Source organism: Malaclemys terrapin, chromosome 1, assembly GCF_027887155.1.
Source record: "Malaclemys terrapin pileata isolate rMalTer1 chromosome 1, rMalTer1.hap1, whole genome shotgun sequence".
Classification (NCBI taxonomy): Eukaryota; Metazoa; Chordata; order Testudines; family Emydidae; genus Malaclemys; species Malaclemys terrapin.
In genome coordinates this window covers 275412997-275432034 of record NC_071505.1, presented here as the reverse complement: position 1 = coordinate 275432034, position 19038 = coordinate 275412997, and the positions used below count along the sequence as shown (strand labels likewise).

At 43.3% G+C, this 19038-nt stretch overlaps 1 protein-coding gene across 3 annotated transcripts in view; it reads left to right on the top strand.

Moving 5' to 3' along the window:
• The window catches only part of PIBF1 (progesterone immunomodulatory binding factor 1), a 190072-nt gene that overhangs the window by 15116 nt on the left and 155918 nt on the right, over positions 1–19038 (top strand). For all 3 annotated transcript variants that reach the window (XM_054013350.1, XM_054013369.1, XM_054013359.1), the window contains exons 6-7: positions 1703–1836; positions 4647–4755. In XM_054013350.1, coding sequence (XP_053869325.1) covers positions 1703–1836; positions 4647–4755 — 243 coding nt within the window. The remainder of the gene's footprint in view (positions 1–1702; positions 1837–4646; positions 4756–19038) is intronic.

The window sequence follows — 19038 nt, the reverse complement described above, 5'->3', positions numbered from 1 at the left end:
AATTGGAGTTAATTTCATACATTTAACCTCAGTCATGATCTGTATGAATCATACTGTTTCAGTCCAAGGCCTGACTTGAACAGACACTGCCACTTATGGGGGCAAATTCAACTGTGAATTAAATATTGCCATAAAGGGATAAGAATGATAAAGTTAAAAGTTTAAGTTGCATCCCCCTGTTACTTGGTTTTTCCTTTTCTACATCCTTATACTCATTTTATGTGCAGTAAATGCCAGATTGGTACAGATTTCACAATCACTTGTTTTCTGACCACCTTAAATCTGACCTGAATATACATCACCCATGAATTTGGAATTTGCACCCCTTCTCAGGTCTAAGAATGATGATTTTATGATGGAGACAAATGCTAGTTGGATAAGAGGTGGTGACAACCAAACATGTTTTGTTTGTGCTGGAATCATAATTGGAAAGCTCTTCCCCAATATGTTAACCCATTCTGTTACTTAGAAATAAATTATCCCCTTTTTTTAATGCAGTTAAAATTCTGAAAGGTAATCCAGTTGCAGATGAATGCTACTAAAAATGGGATATGTTACAATAACTGCAGGCATATTAAAACAGATGTAATCAATTTAAGCTTTATCATCTTAGATTTGTTTTCCCCTCACCACATGGTGGCAGCATCTATCTATCTATTGTCTGACCATCCCAGGGATTTGAAATATATTGTTTTTCCTTTTATGCCAGTAATTAGAAAGCAGCATCCTGTCTATGTTAAATCAGGAATGTTGTATTTTACAGCCTGTACCCACATCACCATATTTAAATTGTAAGGCAGCTGGCTGGTGAGATTGAATGCCAAATAAGTTAAATATTGACAGGACAAAAGATCAGACAGTGGAATGTCACAAGAAAAAGGATTTCCCCCTGAGCAATTGTGATATGACTAGCTATAAATATTGAATGTTCTTAAGTTTGGTAGCTGTCTGTGAGCCAGGTTAGATAATCTGTAGCATGTATTCATGCTTTCCTATAAATGAAGCAAGTTCCACAAAAACATGTTATGAACCGTGATATAATGCAATAGGTGGCTTAATGAAGCTAGGGCTGACATGCACTATTTAATTCATGGAAACATTTAGGATCTACATATTGAGTTTCAGGCAAGAAGTTTAAGATTAATTTAGTGATCTGCTGACTACCCGTGTGTTACCATATATCGTATTCTAAAGGGCTAAGAAAAAACAAGATCAGGAAAAATGTAGAATGAATATTGACAAAAGGATTAAGAGGAATAAAGGCTCTTAGACATACCGTTCAGGAAGTTATGCTTTAGGCAGACCAAATTATTGGAGTGAAATTTAATGGCCTGTGATACACAGGAGATCAGACTAGATGATCTGAAGGTCCCTCTGACTTTAAATGCTATGAATCTATGAAACCTAACAGGGAAGAATGTGAGTGAGAAAGTAGCCACGTTAATCAACTAATTAAAATAAGAAGAGGAAAAAAGTAGGCCAAATATATATAGCTCAATATTTCTTGACAGTGAAAGATCTATTAGGTTGTGATGTTGTCTGCCAAGAGAAGAGGTGGAAGCCCCATCATTCAGACACACAAAGCTAGACTACACATAATGCAACAAGTCCTTCTTGGTTTTATTCTCACAGTTACCACATCATTAAGTCAAGTAAATATCAACAGAGCTTTGATTATTTTAAAACGTGTTTTTACTTATAGAGCTATGAAGATGAGCGAAGAAGTCGTTCAGAGCTAGAAGTTAGATGTCAACGTTTGACACTGGAACTAGCAGATACCAAACAGATGATTCAGCAAGGTGACTACAGGCAGGAGAACTATGATAAAGTAAAACGGTCAGTGCATCTCCAGAGTACATATGCTCAATGATATTAATAGAAAATTATGTCAATATTTTTGTTAATCAAGGTGATAGCCCTTAATGTGAACTCCATTTTGTTTTTTGACTCATGCCTGCTCACAAATATATTGTGGATAAATTATTCCTCAACTTGATAAGTAAATTGTTCAGCTTATGGTGATGTCTGATTCCGCAAGAAACACTGAACAACATTTTCAAACCTGGTTGCCTGAAGCTAGGTGCCTAAAGTTGAAGTGGCCCGATTTTTCAGGAGGGCTAAGCAACCCGTTCCCAGTGAAGAAAAGAGCTGCAGGTGCTGAATGTTTTGGAAAATTAGACTACTTAAACAGAAATGGTCTGTTTATTCAAGTGTTCTGACTTTTCCAAAATATTCAGCATGTGCAGCTCTTGTCATCTTCATTGGGATCTGGGGTTGCCTGGCCCTCCTGTAAAAATCAGTCTGCTTCTACCAAAATAAGATTTTTTTTTTAGGAGCCTAGCTTTAGGCATCCGGGTTAGAAAATTTTGGCCCATGATTCTTTCCTATTTATTGAAGACATGGTAGAACCCTTCCTAATTTCCTTTAATCCATATAGTTAGTGTTGCATAGCGTACTGGGTTCGTTTTATTTGCATTTCAGCTAAACAAATATTAATATTAGTTTAATAAAGTACAGCTGTGTCCCAAAATGCTTCACCGAGTTAAGTAATAAAGGGCTTTGTGCTCCCCTTCAAGCTGCTAGAGGGAGAGATGCCCGCAAAGCAATGCAAAGGGGCAGGCCTGGGGATCCACAGATTTGGAAACAGAGTTCCCCTGCGGGTTCTGGTGTGAGCACAGATTTAAAAGGTTCATTGTGAAAGGATCCTTATAGTTACCTCAGGAAGATATTTTTTCCCTTATTTCTAAAATGTAACTACTGGTGTTCGTTCATTTTATGCTGTGAGTGCCTATCCTGTAAATTACAATTGCAAAATAATGCAAAAATATATGTATTTCAGCCCAGCCCACTGATGAGCTTTGCTGTGTCTAGAAGGTTAATAAATCTGGCCTCTGGCAGATCAGTGGGGGCTTAAGTTCCATCACTGAGGACTCCATACAGAAAAAACAACTTGCCATCAACCCCCCTCTTGTCTTGTTTACATTGAGCAAGGTCAGGCACTTCTGCTGATCTTAAGTGTGGCAATATGTCATTGAGAGAGTTGATCTCTCCGATAGCCAGGTCTTGAGCCATTCGTGGCTTATAAGTTAAAACCCGCAGTTTGCATTCTACCTGAAAGTTCATTGGAAATCAATATATGTCATGGATCACTGATCTAATGTGCTTCCAATATCCAACTCCATTTAATAAGCAAGTCTTATCATTTTTCACTAGCTTCAGCTTCTGAAAAGTTGTAGACTGTTGCCCTATGCAGAGTGCATTATAGCAATCTAATCTCAAGGTGACAAAGGTGTAAATAATTGTGGCAAAGTTTCCATTTGGGAGAATAGGTTGCAGTTATCTTGCTAAGTGCAGATGGTAAAAAAAAAAAGCACTCTTGGGCGTGGGTACTGCCCGGGAATCCAGGAATAACACATGATCTAACTGCTGTGTGTCCACATTGAACATCAGTTTTACAAAGTGGTTGCACTCCCTCAGAGTTTTGCCAAGTCTTCTGGCTCCTTACCCTATTTGCCAACATTATGTCAGTCTTGTTTGGGTTACATTACAGTTGGCTAGTTTTCATCCGAGCCCCAAGCTGTCACTGAATAACTTGTTCCACTGCTCTGACTGGGTCAGATATTCTAGAGATGTAGACCTGGAGAATCATAGGCATGCTGAATGAATTATAACATGTCTCCTCACTAACTTTCCCAGCAATATCATATGTGTGTTGAACAAGAGGATGATATAGCTCAGGGATCGGCAACCTTTGGTACGCGGCCCACCAGGTAAGTACCCTGGTGGGCCTGGCCGGTTTGTTTACCTGCCGCGTCTACAGGTTTGGCCGATCGTGGCTCCCATTGGTCACGGTTCGCCGTCCCAGGCCAATGGGGACTGCGAGAAGCGGCGGCCAGCAAATCCCTCGGCCCGCGCTGCTTCCCGCAGCCCCCATTGGCCTGCAGCGGCGAACCGCGGCCAGTGGGAGCCATGATTGACCGAACCTGCGGACGCGGCAGGTAAACAAATCAGCCTGGCCTGCCAGGGTGCTTACCCTGGCGAGCCGTGTGCCAAAGGTTGCTGATCCCTGATATAGCTCCATGTACCACTTTAGAAGAGAGAACTTTCAGGACAGAGGAACAATTGTTCACCACAATCCTTTGGGTTCTCTCAGAAAGATGGGGATGAAGTCTCTCAAGCATTTTCATTCACTCCTGCAACTGTCTGCAAAAGAGTCAACCAAATGTCATGGTCAGTGGTATCAAAGTCTTCTGACAGATTTAAAGAATAGGCATAGACACTTTAGCATTGTCCATTGTTAAAAGGAGACAATAATATGGCCCAAAGTTAAATTTGAGAAATACAAAAGCAGAGCGAGAAGAGAAATGTAGTGTAGACCAGCTAGATATGTTTTCAGATGAGAAATATGAAAATAGTTGAAAGTTGAATAGTAATAAGGTGAAATGGCACAAGAAAGCAGTTCCGGATAACAGGAAATGCAGAAGTGAAGGACTTGCACTAATAATGGCTACACTGGCATCTCTTTCTCTTCATTCAATGTTAGATGAACACAGAGGATGGATGAAATTAAACAGATACATGAGGTTTGAGGACTTATTTTCATTTCATTGAATGAATTTCATAATATTTTGGTTTTGCTTTAATAGTGAACGAGATGCATTTGAACATGAATTGTCAGAGCTCAGAAGAAAATATGAAATATTAGAAGTGTCACACAAAGCACAAGCCAAAGAAAGAAATGACTTATCAAAAGAGGTAAACTTGTATTTCTTTGAGTGATTGTCTGCATGGATTCTATTCCTGGCGTGTGAAGTAGGATTATTTTTTAAAGTAGTGTCCATTGGGGCCACGTAGGCACACTACATACCTTTATGCTCTCCCACCTGAGGACATAAAGGATGGAGTGGGCCCAAACGCTCCTCAGTTCCTAGCTGTTACAGCCAATGGCAGTGAAAGGGAACCCCATGCAGTGTCCATTTAATCAGTGAAATTTTCCTTAGCCTTGTGTATATTATTTAGTATAGTTATCATTGCTGGTATTGTTAATATAGTTTTTTCTTTTTTATTCTCCTGGCAAATAGATAAAGATATAATTAAGTTTCACTTAGCCTAGAAATCCCACCCACTCCTTTGTATAGGGGATGCTAGCTAGATTATAGCAGAAGCCGTGTCACTAGGGTTATAGACATGTTCCTCATATGATTCTGTGATGTCTGTTAACAACAGACACTCACAGTGCTCGCTCTGTCTTGGAGAAGGACATGTCCTTGAGCAATGTTCTATCTTGTTCATTCTCCAAATACGTTCAGAGCGAGGGAATATTTCTGGAAATATTCCTGCTGTGGCAATCAGTGCAAGTATCCTCATATACTGAGCAGAGCTACAGCCAGGCCTTTAGACATCAGATCTGCCTCTCTCTGTTAAGGTCCCATTGAGCCATGTTTCCCCTACTAGCTCCCAAGCCACATTCACTCAGAGGCCTTGTTTGGACCACTACATTGGCATCAATGTCTGGTAGGAGCAGAAAGGAGCACTGTTCCAAAGATGAGCCCAGATTCAGGTCACCATCCCTGGCCCATGACAGATTGAGACCGAAGGATGACCATCTTCCAAGTCAGCACATACAATACCCTCTGAATAAGTGGAGCATGCTAACCTGGGTACCTCGAACCTTGTCACAGAATGATTTTGTGAAAATAGCCACAGCACCTTCCATTCAATACTCACTACCTTTGTGATACCCGCTACCTGGGCACTGTCTGTCTTTGCACCTAAGTCATTCACTGTGACTTGGTAGAGGTCCCAATAACATAGTCACCTTTCTTGGAAAGAGTAAGGCTGGTGATTGCCAAACCACCAACTTCAGAATCAACTCAGAGGAGGTGTACTTTTCCTCCATTGCTATATCCTTTCACTCCAAAGAGGCTTGCCCTGCACATTAATGATGGTCTACTGGAGCCTACAAAAGACTGTCTTGCACAAAACTCCATTCATCTTGGCCACATCAAAAAAAGAACTAAGGAGATATCAGGTCTCTGCTAAGGGATTTGACTGTTTATTTTTATTTGCATCTGACACGGGGTTCTTTTGTAGTGGCAGCAGTTCAGGAAAGATCAAAACATTGAGGACCTCATAAATTCACACTGAGAGAAAAACACCCAAAGAAATTGGATATCTTTAGCTAGTGAATACATTCTCCAGATAAGGATGGCTAACTATTAGGCCTTCCTTTCTTAATATCATTTCTTAAACTGAACCATGTTGTCTCAATTTAAGAACACCAGAAGGAGATTCCTTCTGCCATTACAGATTTATAGTTTATTTTCTGCAAATCACTACAGGCTATGCTGGATGCATTTAAAACTGCATTGTACACAGTGGCCACTGCAGTAGTCATGAGGAAGTCATGCCCTCAGTCCTTGGGGATCCTCTGGGAGATACAGAAAACACCAGATCATCGCCTGTTTGAGTGTAACAACTTGTTTAGCAATGGAACAGATGAGGACCTTCACTCCTTGAAGGATTCACTTCTCTGTCATACATTGTGTCACATGACTGGAATGTGGACAGTCAGGCCTAGTGGTTGGAGCGGGAGTCGGTAGCCAGAAATTGGAGCCCGGAGTCAGAACCAAGTTAACTAGAGTGAGGCAAGACTGGATTCAAGGCAGCAGCAAGGCTGAGAATAAACAGGCGCAGGAGCTATGACAGCCATGGATGAATGCTTTGAGCAGCTACTGAACAACTGCTGCTGCTAGACTTCTGACTCTTCCAGCCAAACAGGAAGTGTAGCCAGTCAAGCAGCCTTCTAATGACCAACTGCACTTGTTAGGTTGCTCAGAAACTGGTGCAGGCCCTGATTCCTGACTGTACTCTTCCCTCCACTTGAGGGTGCTTTCTAGGGGACTCAGCACTTGGGCTCGGAAGTATCAGGGTACTTCCGATAGAACTCTTGTAATAAGTCTAGGGTGTGGGTGTTCTCTACCGGTTCCCAAACTGCTCATCCAATCCATAGCCTTCCCCATCCACCACATACTGGAGCCTTCCTCTAAGTCACTGACAGTGGATTCGGTGGACCAAGTACTCTTCCTATTCATGGAATGTTATGGCGCAGGGGGAGGGTGGGAGGAGGAGTTGGTTGCAGTGGTTTGGGTATGGGTTCTCGGTATAGGGCTTTAAAATTGAGATTTAAAAGATGGGATGGGTCTTCAGGGGCTCGAGCAGCTATTACCTGAAAGCCACTGGGTCACTCATTCTACAGTCTTGAAAGCGCCCAGGCATTGGTAGTCTAGTTTGGCAGGTGGGTGGCTTGATATAAGATTCTGGGCAGAGAGCCAGACCTTAGACCAAGATCAATCTGGCCATATGGGATGCTTAGTGTTTTGTAGGCTTCTTTGGCAGACTGCAGGTGTTACTTGAGCTCCCGATGCACCTAATATAGGTGGAGGTTGAATCCACAGTGGCAGGTATTGGGGAACTTATGGGCAAGTCTGGGCGGAAGCAAGGGTAAAAGCTATAGTTTGCAAAGTATGAGCAATGTGGAGTTGAGGCATGGATTGCATTTGTATATGTGAATTTGGTGTGGCACAGCAGGGGAAACCAGTCATCCTGATGGTAATTCAAAAAGCAGTGAAGATACTGCTCCAAGATTTGATTGACCCTCTCTGTTTGCCCAGTAGTCTTTGGGTGATGGGCAGACAAGAGAGAGACTGAGAAAGAGATGGAGATTCCATTGCAAACAACCCTCTAGCTCAGAGGTGGGCAAACTATGACCCACGGGCCACATCCGGCCTGCGGGGCCATCCTGCCCAGCCCCTGAGCTCCCGGCCGGCCCCAGCCCCTCCCCCGCTGTACCTCCTTCCCCCGCAGCCTCAGCTCACCATGCCGGCTGTGCAGCGGCGTGGCTGGCTCCGGCTGGGCGGTGTGGCTTAGGGGCAGATTTACAAGTGAACACAGGGTGCTCTGGCATGGGGCCCCCCAACAACAGGGGGCCCCAGGGCTGGGTACTCGGACAGCTCAGTACTGGCGCACCCCCCGCAGGGGGGAGGGGCTGCACTGTGGGAGCAGGCGGGCAGTGCGGGTGGTAGGAGTGCGGGGAACGTGGCTGGAGGACTCAGGAGGAGCCCCGGGCGGCTGCACAGATGGCCGGAGAGAAGCGGCACTTTGAAGGGGAAACCGCCGCTTCTCTCCAGCTGTGCGGTTGCCCCTGCTCCTCCTAAGTCCTCCGCCCATGTTCGCAGGGCCACATTCCAAAAGGGGCAGGGAGGTGGATAGGGAGTGGAACTCCAGGGGGGCAGTCAGGAGAAGGGGGTCCCGGGAGGGGGCGGTCAGGGGACAAGGAGCAGAGGTGTTGGATGGGTCGGGGGTTCTGAGGAGTCAGTCAGGGGGCGAGAAGTGGAAGGAAGCGGGGGCCAGGCTGTTTGGGGAGGCACAGCATTCCCTACCTGGCCCTCCATACCGTTTCGCAACCCCGATGTGGCCCTCTGGCCAAAAAATTTACCCACCCCTGCTCTAGCTCCTTTGGTACCACCCTACACTCTGTGGCTTCCACCAGGCAATAGGTTTGACATCAGTGTCAAGAGCCTGATAGGGACTTGTGAGTATCTTCTTCATTATTGTCACCCCTCACCCCAGATGGCAACTGCCTCTAATTTTCAGGAACCTTGGGCTGCAATTGCCTTAGACTGGTAAGTCCTGGAGATTGTAAGATTCCAGTCCTTCTGCCCACCCTTCATGCCCCCCTCTTCCCTGTACCTTTTCAGTGACCCTTCTCTCAAGAGATTGAGTAGACTTCCTTCTACAACTGGGAGCAGTGGCGAAGGTACCCTTGGAGTTCAGGGGGAGTGACTTTTATTCACATTACTTTCTTATTCTGAAGAAGTAAGGGGGTTGATGCCCCATCCTGGACCTTCCACCACTCAAATTCATCCATCAGTTCGGGTTCAGAATGATGACTCTAGCTGCCATAATTTCCTCATTAGAGCCTCACGGCTCGTTTATGGCTCTTGACCTGCAAGTCTCCTGTTTCCATATATCAGCCCATCCATACCACATGAAATAACTCAGATTCCTGTTAGGAGTATCCCGCTACCAGTTCAGGGTCCTGCCTGTTGGTCTCTTAATGGCACTGAGAGTTTTCACCAAGTGCTTGGCAGTAGTGGCAGCTCATCTAAGGAGATGAGGAATTCAGAACAAATGGATATAAACTGGACATTAGGAGGTTTAGACTTGAAATTAGACGAAGGTTTCTAACCATTAGAGGCGTGAAGTTCTAGAACAGCCTTCCAAGGGGAGTAGTGGAGGCAAAAGACATATCTGGCTTCAAGACTAAGCTTGATAAGTTTATGGAGGGGATGGTATGATGGGATATCAATTAATTACCAAAATTAGGCTCTTTGATTATTAGCAGATAAATATGCCCAATGGTCTGTAATGGGATGTTAGATGGGGTAGGATCTGAGTTGCTACAGAGAATTTTTTCCTGGGTGCTAGCTGGTGAGTCTTGTCCACATGCTCAGGGTTTAACTGATCGCCATATTTGGGGTCGGGAAGGAATTTTCCTCCAGGGCAGATTGGCAGAGGCCCTGGAGGTTTTTCACCTTCCTCTGCAGCGTGGGGCATGGGTCACTTGTTGGAGGATTCTCTGCACCTTGAGGTCTTTAAACCACGATTTGAGGACTTCTGTAACTCAGGCATAGGTTAGGGGTTTGTTACAGGAGTGCGTGGGTGAGATTCTGTGGCCTGCGTTGTGCAGGAGGTCAGGCTAGATGATCATAATGGTCCCTTCTGACCTTAAAGTCTATGAGTCTATGAGGTCTAGCTTTACCTTGATAATTGGCTGATATGAGGATGATCACTGCAACAGGTGACTGACTTGAATGAAGTAATGCAAAAGAGTTGTTTTTGTTTTGTTTTGTATTTTGCCTTACTAAGCCTCAAAATCAACAGACAAAAATCCACAATGGACTCTGATTCACAGCATAGAGTTTATAAGGGTACGTTAGATTCCAGGTTAGCAGGTGCTTAATTTCCACAAGAGCCAGTCCAAACAATAAAAAAAATCTCATCAACCCATTTCAAACTCACCCAAGGACATAAGTGAGAGCATATCTGAGATTTATAGGACACATGGCCTCATGCACTCATGTCGCACAGTTTGTCAGGCTTAACCTATGTTCCATACAAAGGTGGTTGAAATTAGAATATCTCCCCAGCAGACACTGCATGGACATGATGGTCATTGTCCCATGACTGTGGAAAGACCCTCTTCAGGTGTGCAATGGAGTATCCTTCTCTACATCTCTACCAACTAAAACACTGGTGACAGATGCTTCCATTTTCATACCCTCCCTTGTTCTTCTCCTTAATCTCTCACTCTGGCCTTTTCCTTTCAAAATACAAGAGTGCTTTAGTCTCTCCCATCTTGAAAAACAAAAAAGTCCCAACACCCTTGACTCCATTTACCTCTCCAATTATGGCTCCATCTCTCTTTGGTCTCTAACCTCACTGAAGACACTGTTTACAATCACTGTTTGGTGTTCTCTCCTCTAATTCCATCCTAAACCTGCTCCAGTACAGCTTCTGTCCCTTGTGCTCAACTGAAACCGCTCTGACTAAAATCTCTGATGACCACTTCTTAGCCAAATCTGAGAACTAGTACTCCATTCTCAGCTCCTTTGACACCATCAACCATGCTCTTCCTGAAATTTTGTTCTGCCTTGGCTTTCATGACTCTGTCCTCTCCTGATTCTCCTCCTTCCTCTTTAATTGGTCCTTCTGTGGATCCTCCTCATCTACCCTCCAGTTTTCTGCAGAGATTCCACAGATCTTTGATTTGGTCCCCTTCTCTTATTTCTCCACACCTTATGTCTGGGTAATCTCATCAAACACAAATTCAACTACCATCTCTGTGTGAAGGACTCTCAGATCTACCTTTCTACTCCAGTCTCTAGTCCAAACTAAAATCTCAGACTGTCTCTGACATCTTGTGAATGTCTAGCCATCAGCTCAAGTTCATCGTGCTACCTCCTTTCTCAATCACTGGACAACAGCACCATCTTGCCTGTAACTCAGGCCTGTATGGTGTCATCTTCGACTTGTACCTCTCTCTCAGTCTTCATGTCTAGGTTATGTAAATCTTGCTGCCTCTTTCTGCATAACTTATCTATAAGATAAGGCCTTTTTCATTCACACAACTAAAACTCTCATTCAGGGTATCATTATCTTGCATCTTGATTTCTTCAACATACTTCTCTCTGGCATTGACAGATGCACTCTTGCCTCGCCTGTAACCATTCAAAATGCTGCTGCAAAGATTATTTTTCCTAGCCCATTGTTCTAACCATCTCACCCCTCTCTTTGCATCTGGCTTTTCATTCTGTAGCAACCAAAAATAAACTACTTGTTTTCATTTTCAAGGCCTTCACGGCCTATCTCCCTTTACCTATAATCTCTCATTCGGTATCAAGAGGTTGACTCTTACCCACGTTTTGTATTTTGAAACAAGCACTTTTGTGCTTTCTCCCAGGTTGCACCTCAGTGTTTGAAAGGATTTCTGTTCAAACACTCACAAGGCCTTTTGGTTGTTCTCCTTCAAAGCCCTCTTCAAACGTTGTCCTTTGCTGATATGCCTACAAAAAACTAGACAGCAGCTGCTTGTGTATTTAAACCTCTGTCAGTCATGCTGACCAATATTGTCTCTTTGTTTCCTTGTACACCTCCATCTGTTGTTTCTTGGCCCCACCTGTGCCATAATTAATTAGCTGGGATTTAGAGACACAGGAAACAAAGAAGCTCTTTTGGAAGGCTCTGAACTAGGGTCTGCAGGAGGCTGGGTACTCCAGGGAATCAGCCTGGGGTCGAGTGGGCTATACCAGAGCAGGAAAAAGACTCAAATGTATCCCAGAAAGTGGCTGAGAAACAGGGTCCTGAAGGAGGGCTGAAGAGAAGCCTATGAAGGATGGAAGAATCTTTGTTTGCTGGGACTTTTAATTGTTCTCTTGTTACTCCCAAAAATAATTAGGTTGTTTGTGACTTGGCTGGAGGACCAACCTATATGTACAGAACTAATTTGTACATAGAAAGCCAAGGTGATCCCCCTCAGGGAAGGAAACTGAAACAAGGAGCATCAGTGGGGCCACTCTTGAACAGAAAGGGGCACTAAGAGACAGCCACATCCTATGACAAACATGTACAAATTGAGGGACTCTGCTCCCCTCAGGAAGCTTGTCTCCATATAAAGGTTCAAGAGCTCAGAGCCATCTGTCTGGCATACAGAGTGAGTCTGCCTCTTCTTCAGGGATCCACAATACAAGTGCTGACAGACGACAATACTCCTGTGCATTATGTCAATGTGCAAGGAGAAGGAAGGCCGTCCCCACTTAGTCAAGAAGCCATACCACTGTGGAATTGGTACATTCTGAATTAAATGGTACTGGTGTCTCTGTACCTTCCTTGCCTTTAGAACACCTTGGCAGATCAATTCAGTAGGCAATTCTCCAACAACCACAAGTGGTCTGTCAAAGACTCAATCCTACAGACATCTTTTGCAAGTGGGGATGTCTTGGAATAGATATGCTTGTGAAAGACCAGAACAAGCATCAGACTTTATGTTCCAGAGAGGATTCACGCCCAGGTTCCCTATCAGATGCCAGGGTGGATTGATTTAAATCAGTCCGATTTTAATCTTGTTTTAGAGCAGCTAGCCAGGAACCTTTGTTTTAAATATTAATTTCAGTCATGTTGTGCATTTGTACTTTTTCATTATTTTCCCAAAGAAAGGTTGATTCTCATTGGTTGGTAACTGCGAATCAACATATGTTAAACTAAATCTAGCCTTTACATTAAATTTGGTGATTCCTTTTGCTAACCAGGAGGATACACTATATCTTTATATATTTATTTAAGCAATTATATTGCGTAACTTTTTGGTAGATGTTTAATTTTTTGCTTATAGTTGGTGTCAAGCTGTATTTGAGTGAAATTTGATTAAAAATCCACGAAAACATTATTTTAAACTTTGTTAGTAAATAAAACTACCTTATGTGCTGGTTACATAGGAAAAATGTTCAATACATGTTTTGCATTTAAAACTAATTTATTAAACAAAGAAGTATTATCTATAGCAGTGGTCTCCAACCTTTTTAAGCACAAGATCACTTTTTGAATGAGGAGGTTACTCACCCTGTGCAGTAACTGATGTTCTTCTTTGAGAGATGTCCCTGTGTTTGAATCTAACCCGCCCCATTCACTCCATTCCCTCTCCCTCCTTCGCTCACTCTCCCTTCCCCTCACACGCTTTCACCGGGCTGGGGCAGGGAGTTGGGGTGCGGGCTCTGGGCTGGGACTGAGGGGTTCGGAGTGTGGAAGGGGTAGGGCCTTGGGGGCAGGGGTTTGGGATGCAGGAGTGTGTGCAAGCTCTGGGAGAGAGTTTGGGTGCAGGAGGGGGCTCAGGGTGGGGGTTGGGGTGCTGGTGGGGTTATGGGGTGCTGGCTCCGAGAGGGAGCTAAGGGCTGGGGCAGGGGGTTGGGGTGCGGCAGGGGTGTGGGCTCCCGCTGGGCGGTGTTTACCTTGGGTGGAGGTGTAGCAGGGCTATGGCAGATTCCCTGCCTGCCCTGGCCCCATGCCACTCCCGGAAGCTGCGGGCATGTCCCTGTGGCGCCTTGGGGAGGGGGGACACATGGCTCTGTGCGCTGCCCCCACAGTTTCCATTGGCCGCAGTTCCCCATTCCTGGCCAATGGGAGCTGCGGGGGCGGTGCCTACAGGCAGGAGCAGCGCATGGAGACCTTTGGCCCCGCCTTCCCCCATTCAGGTAAGTGCCAGCCGCTTCTGGGAGCGAGGCCAGGACAGGCAGGGAGCCTGCCTTAGCCCCGCTGTGCCGTTGGACTTTTAGCAGCCGGAAACTGTGATTGACTGGCAGAAGCTCTGCTATTGACCGGGAGATCGTGAGCTACTGGTTGGTGATCACTGATTTACAGTCAGTGAACTGAACTCATTGTTTTTGATCACCGTGTACGTCAAGATTTTAGAACTAGAAGATCTTGCACCTAGTTTTTGTTTAGAGATTTGGTAGACGAAAATAAGCTTCACTGCTTTTTCAATTCCTGGTTTCTTAATGTTTGAAGGAACTAGTCATTGAGCAGATCTCGTTGAATAAACTGTAATGATGAAAATATCGTCTCTGCAGCTACAAAAGAGGCTCCTGTTGTCAAAAGCTGGTTTAGCACTTCAGTAATCTCAGGTTCCAGTTACTTAGCCAGTAACTTCCACCAGTTCAGTGACTTTGACTTTTTTTAAAATTTGGCAGCAAACGTACTGCTTAATATTTTTTGTTTTTAATTTAAATTATTTTAATAGATTATTATAAATGTAGAATTTATGTCAAATGTAATTTAATAGATTTATTTTAAAAATAAAAACTGTAATACATTTAAATTTAAAAAGTCAATAAATCTAATTTTTTTAAATCATCATTTGTTGACAGATGGGCTAACTCTATGGAGGTTATGAGGGAGGCTTAATTTATTTGCTGCTGGCTAAATTGCTTTATTAATTATAAGTGAGATTTAATATAGCTGAAATGCAAGTAGGGAAGCGCATAAAATGAGGAATATTATTCAGGTAGGCTTAGCAAGAGGCTAAGACCTAAGTGAGGCCTAGCAGCATAAAATTTAGGATGAGGACTTGATCCAAGGTCAGGAGATTTAGAAAGATGCAGCTTGTGACAAACAACTAAATCTCAAAAGAAGTAAAAAGTTAAGGTAGCAGTTTTTGGGGGAACTTGGGGGTACATGTATCCATGGAGCCAAGTGCATTGATGTATCTAAAGTATTGGGAAAAGGGTGAACGTTAATGACTTATGCCAATGGTTAGCTGGAGTACCAAACTAGGTTCGCTGGAATACCACACACAGACAGGATTGCTGAAATCTTATTAAATATGGTCCTGGAAATGTGTGAGTACAATGGGAAAAGGGTATATAAAGAAGTTGTTTACCCAACCCTAGTGGACATGTTGGGCTTGACAGAACATGTAAGCTGGAGTGTCACATCCCACTTTTTGTGTACCCCACTGGCTACCTTTATCTGTGTTTTCAATAGTCTCTGGAAGTTTGTGAGTATAACTTTAGGGACTTTTATGTTGTATGTATGTATCTTTTGTGGAACTGCATTAATTTTTTCAATAATTTGGGTTTTTAATAGTCTTTTTGTCCTTATGGAGTGGAAGATGGGAGGGATTAGCAAGGAAAGCTACCTTATTGAGGTTAGAACATGTAGGGATAAAGTGAGAAAGGCCAAAAGCCATGTAGAGTTGGTCCTTGCAAAGGGAATTAAAACCAATATTAAAAGGTTCTATAGCCATATAAATAAGAAGAAAACAAAGAAAGAAGAAGTGGGACCGCTAAACACTGAGGATGGAGTAGAGGTTAAGGATAATATAGACATGGCCCAATATCTAAACAAATACTTTGCCTCAGTCTTTAATGAGGCTAATGAGGAGCTTAGGGATAATGGTAGGATGACCAATGAGGATATGGAGGTGGATATTACCGCATCCGAGGTAGAAGCCAAACTTGAACAGCTTAATGGGACTAAATCGGGGGGCCCAAATAATCTTCATCCAAGAATATTAAAGGAACTGGCACATGAAATTGCAAGCCCATTAGCAAGAATTTTTAATGAATCAGTAAACTCAGGGGTTGTACCATACGACTGGAGAATTGCTAACATAGTTCCTATTTTTAAGAAAGGGAAAAAATGTGATCCGAGTAACTATAGGCCTGTTAGTTTGACATCTGTAGTATGCAAGGTCTTGGAAAAAATTTTGAAGGAGAAAGTAGTTAAGGACATTGAGGTCAATGGTAATTGGGACAAAATACAACATGGTTTTACAAAAGGTAGATCATGCCAAACCAACCTGATCTCCTTCTTTGAGAAGGTAACAGATGTTTTAGACAAAGGAAATGCAGTGGATCTAATTTACCTTGATTTCAGTAAGGCATTTGATACGATTCCACATGGGGAATTATTAGCTAAATTGGAAAAGATGGGGATCAATATGAAAATTGAAAGGTGGATAAGGAACTGGTTAAAGGGGAGACTACAACGGGTCATACTGAAAGGTGAACTGTCAGGCTGGAAGGAGGTTACTAGTGGAGTTCCTCAGGGATCGGTTTTGGGACCAATCTTATTTAATCTTTTTATGACTGATCTTGGCACAAAAAGTGGTAATGTGCTAATAAAGTTTGCGGATGACACAAAGCTGGGAGGTATTGCTAATACAGAGAAGGACTGGGATATCATACAGGAAGATCTGGATGACCTTGTAAACTGGAGTAATAGTAATAGGATGAAATTTAATAGTGAAAAGTGCAATGTCATGCATTTAGGGATTAATAAGAAGAATTTTGGTTATAAATTGGGGACAGATCAGTTGGAAGTAACAGAGGAGGAGAAGGACCTTGGAGTATTGGTTGATCACAGGATGACTATGAGCCGCCATTGTGATATGGCCGTTAAAAAAGCGAATGTGGTCTTGGGATGCATCAGGCGAGGTATTTCCAGTAAAGATAAGGAGGTGTTAGTACTGTTATACAAGGCACTGGTGAGACCTCGCCTGGAATGTTGTGTGTAGTTCTGGTCTCCCATGTTGAAGAAGGATGAATTCAAACTGGAACAGGTACAGAGAAGGGATACTAGGATGGTCTGAGGAATGGAAAACCTGTCATATGAAAGGAGACTCAAAGAGCTTGGCTTGTTCAGCCTAACCAAAAGAAGACTGAGGGGAGATATGATTGCTCTTTATAAATATATCAGAGGGATAAATATCAGGGAGGGAGAGGAATTATTTAAGCTTAGTACCAATGTGGACACAAGAACAAATGGATATAAACTGGACATTAGGAGGTTTAGACTTGAAATTAGACGAAGGTTTCTAACCATTAGAGGCGTGAAGTTCTAGAACAGCCTTCCAAGGGGAGTAGTGGAGGCAAAAGACATATCTGGCTTCAAGACTAAGCTTGATAAGTTTATGGAGGGGATGGTATGATGGGATATCAATTAATTACCAAAATTAGGCTCTTTGATTATTAGCAGATAAATATGCCCAATGGTCTGTAATGGGATGTTAGATGGGGTAGGATCTGAGTTGCTACAGAGAATTTTTTCCTGGGTGCTAGCTGGTGAGTCTTGTCCACATGCTCAGGGTTTAACTGATCGCCATATTTGGGGTCGGGAAGGAATTTTCCTCCAGGGCAGATTGGCAGAGGCCCTGGAGGTTTTTCACCTTCCTCTGCAGCGTGGGGCATGGGTCACTTGTTGGAGGATTCTCTGCACCTTGAGGTCTTTAAACCACGATTTGAGGACTTCTGTAACTCAGGCATAGGTTAGGGGTTTGTTACAGGAGTGCGTGGGTGAGATTCTGTGGCCTGCGTTGTGCAGGAGGTCAGGCTAGATGATCATAATGGTCCCTTCTGACCTTAAAGTCTATGAGTCTATGAGATTTACCAATTTCATCTATTAAAGATATGCTGAGCAAAGGATCTGTTTGTAGTAAGTGCAATTTGCATGCTCAAATTAATCCAGGCTGCATATTTTTCTCCTCCCTGTCAGATGCCGTTTTCATCCTGTGGACACTGGAACTGATGTATGCCTTTCCAAGAATTCCCATGATATTAAGGGTACTGAAGACAGTGAGGCAAGAGACAGAACTGATCATTATGATAGCCCCAGCATGGGCCAGGCAGTTCTGGTATTTGGTCCTCACAGCCGCTTCCCCCAATCACCTTACCTGTTCTGCCTGATGTATTCTCACAGAACAATGGTAGGATCCTACACTTGGATCCAGCATCCTTACTTCTGACAGCCAGGATACTGGCTACATGATTTCCACTGAAAGAAGGTGAACAAAGCAAGAAACCTTCAGACAGACTTATTTTCAGCATTACGTGGAAGAGGCTTTCTGTCTAGTTATTTTGGCATCAGCTTTTTCCCTTTACGTCACCCATTTCAGCAATGTTGAACTGTTTGCTAGTTCTGAAACAATCTGGGTTTTCCATTGACTCCATAAGGGTTCAACTAGCAGCAATATCTGTATATCACTATCTTACCCAGGTCTGTAGTGTAGTTTTGAAGCCTAAAGTGGCAAGATTCCTGAAGGGCCTTTTTCTTCCAGTGTGGGAGCCCACTCGTAGGACTTCAGTATTAGTATTAGCAGGATTGATGGCTTCCGCCTTTGAGCCCTAAGCAGCCTTATCTATCTTATCCCTTTCCTTCTTATCTATGAAGACTGCTATTACATCAGCTTGAAGTGTAGAACAGATTCTGGCACTTATACCGTGTTTAAGGAGAACAGAGTCACGCTCAGACCTTATCCCAAGTTCCTGCCCAAAGTTTTTCCAGTGTTTCTTACTAACCAATCCAGTCACCTCCCTGTTTTCTTTCTCAAGCCTCATTACAAGCCAGGGAAGCTACACTTCACACACTTGATATTATATGGGCACAGTCTTTTTACTTAAAACAGAATCATTCAGGAACACATTCAGACTTTTTGTGGCTTTTACTGATAGAGTTGAAGTGCAACCTGCATCCTTTCAGAGGGTATCAAATTGGATCTCCACCTATATGAGGACATGTTATGAGTTTGGTAGGTTAGAACCACCTTATCACATCAGAGTTTATTCCATTAGAGCGCAGGCTGCCTCTGCTGCCTGTTGAAGAATGTCCCTATACCAGAAAATTTGTAGACCCGCTATGTGAAGCTTGATCCACATGTTTACATGACACTGTTCTTTAATAGAGGTTTTCAGGATGCCTATTTTATTTGTGCTGTCTTGCAGTCATTGTTTAAGTAGGATTCCTGTTACTGACCTTCAAGCAAAAGCAAACAATTGTGTGTTAGTCACCTAGGGTAGAATCTGGGTGAACAATTACTTGAAGGAATAATGTTTATATACCTTAGAGGAACTGTGATTCTTAAAGATGTGTTTTCCACACACATTCCACAACCAGCTCTCCTTCCTGGCTACTATGGAGTTGTTCTCC